Raw genomic sequence first — 2,185 nt, 5'->3', positions numbered from 1 at the left:
GACACCCTGATGTCGCCCTGTGGACAGACATGTCTACCAAGGTGGCCATTGTAACCGGTAGCAACAAGGGCATCGGGCTGGCCATCGTCCGAGCCCTCTGCAAAGAGTACCAAGGAGACGTGTACCTGACCTCCAGAGACGTGTAGGTAGCACACACACCTGGACACACCTGGACACACCTGGACCGCAACACGTTCTCTCTGTTTCAGCTTGTTTTTCCTTCCTGACACCATCAAACTCAGCGTTGTGGGGATTTTTAAATATATTGGCGGATATTTAAAGTATCGTTATCTATCCATCCATCCATCCGTCCATCCATCCATCCATCCATCCATCCATCACTGGTTCAGGGTGTCACCAGCAGATCACTAAGTGGAGAATGGGTCCAAACCTTTTGCTCTTCCTGCAGAAGCCGTGGCGAGGACGCGGTGAAGACGCTGGCCGCGGACGGACTGAAGGCCACGTTCCACCAGCTGGACATCAACGACGTGAACAGCATCGCCGCCGCCGCCGCCTACTTCAAAGACAAGTACGGAGGAGTGGACGTCCTCGTCAACAATGCCGCGATAGCATTCAAAGGTAGAATCCCAATATTACATATAATACACTGGAGCCACACACACACTAGTGTTAAAATAGTGTTAAAATATGTTAATGTAAGTACTGTCGCTTTAAATCCAACAAACTGAATACTGGTGTTAAATTAGTATTAAATTACTTATGTATCAGTATTGACATTGAAATCATACTGAAGTATAATTTGACCTATAATTAGTTTTAATATTAGGAGTATTAGCAATAGGGTTGAACAATTAAGGCTAAAATGACAATCACAGTAATTTTTGCTCAATTATTTATGCCTGTTATATATATATATATATATTTTTTTTTTACAATTAATCAAATTTATTATTCAATTTTAACTAAAAATATTTTTTAGTAAGTAATCTCATAAAAAAGTGTGTTTCCACATTGTACTCTTTAAATGTTGCCTCAAATGTACACGTTTTTAAATCAAATTGTCCCTTTTCACGTTAAATGTTTTATTCTTTAAATAAAATAAAAATAAAAATAAGCATATGTTTAGTAAATTCATAATGGTTTTAAAGCATGACATGCATTTATTTATTTAGGACATCTTTATCCTCTTTGAACATATTTAAACTACCAGTGTGCTTAAATTTCTGCAATTTTTCATCCAAAAATGCAGATAAGAAATAGCATAAAATGACTTTTTTTGCTGATGTTTATTTTATTTTATTCATTAACTAGAAAGGGACAGTGTACATTAATTAACATTGCTGTAAATGCACCAGAATTAGCCCAAAAAAAGCTATTTTTCATCCGTTGTCCCTGGACAGATCTTCAAATTGTCTCCCTAAAAAAACAACAAAAACAACACAAATACAAATATAAAAAGTATTAAAACAGATAAAACTCTTCAAATCCCGATGATAAATACAGTGTACACATGTAATACAGACATTAGGGGAAAAAAATAAAAAAAATCCTGTTGATAAGGAGGACACAGTGACATCATCTGTCTGTCTTTGTCTCTTCAGAGGCGGACCCGGCTCCGTTTGCGGTCCAGGCCGAGGTGACCCTCAAGACCAACTTCTTCGCCACCAGAGACATGTTGACTCACTTCCTGCCCCTCATTAAAGCTGGAGGTAAGGACGCAGACCTGGACCCGGTTGACCCTCCGCCCGTCTTAATGAACAGCTCAGTGCAGGGCTGTAGGACTCGAGTCTGGTCTTGGACTCGAGTCTGGACTCAAGACCATTTTTCTATGGTCTTGTGCTCGCTAGTATTTGGACTCGGTCTTGTCTTGGACTCTAACCATTTTGGACTCTGTCTTGACTTTGACTCGACTAGTCCTGGTCTCGGACTCGCTAGTACTTGGTATCGGACTTGTCTCGGCCGCTGGTCTTGCCAGATATGACTTTTGGGCTTCTGGTCTGGACCGAGTCCAGGTGTCTTTATTATGTAGATGATAATATTGGAGGGAAAGTGAAACCCAGAATGATTGTCTCGATACTGTCATGCAGAAGACCTTTTTTTTCCTGTCCTGGACTCGGTCTTGACTCGGACTCGAACCTCTTTGGACTCGGTCTTGACTCGGACTCAAACCTTTTGGACTCGGTCTTGACTCGGACTCAAACCTTTTGGACTCGGTCTTGACTCT

At 40.9% G+C, this 2,185-nt stretch overlaps 1 protein-coding gene across 1 annotated transcript; it reads left to right on the top strand.

Annotated features, from left to right (window-relative positions):
- The first annotated feature begins 10 nt into the window (after positions 1-10).
- On the top strand, positions 11-1,957 carry cbr1 (carbonyl reductase 1). Its single transcript, XM_034898763.1, has 3 exons — positions 11-142; positions 410-579; positions 1,563-1,957. Exons 1-3 carry the CDS (start codon positions 30-32, stop codon positions 1,940-1,942), a joined length of 663 nt encoding a protein of 220 aa, XP_034754654.1. The 5' UTR covers positions 11-29; the 3' UTR covers positions 1,943-1,957.
- The last annotated feature ends 228 nt before the right edge of the window (positions 1,958-2,185 follow it).

The sequence above is a fragment of the Etheostoma cragini genome, chromosome 17 (genome assembly GCF_013103735.1).
Source record: "Etheostoma cragini isolate CJK2018 chromosome 17, CSU_Ecrag_1.0, whole genome shotgun sequence".
NCBI lineage: Eukaryota > Metazoa > Chordata > Actinopteri > Perciformes > Percidae > Etheostoma > Etheostoma cragini.
This window is presented reverse-complemented; position numbering and strand designations above follow the sequence as displayed.

Coding starts and splice junctions, on each gene's coding strand:
- cbr1 (XM_034898763.1), top strand. CDS start 30: ATGTCTACCAAGGTGGCCATTGTAACCGGTAGCAACAAGGGCATCGGG. Junction 143..409: donor TACCTGACCTCCAGAGACGT/GTAGGTAGCACA, acceptor CTCTTCCTGCAG/AAGCCGTGGCGAGGACGCGG. Junction 580..1,562: donor TGCCGCGATAGCATTCAAAG/GTAGAATCCCAA, acceptor TTGTCTCTTCAG/AGGCGGACCCGGCTCCGTTT.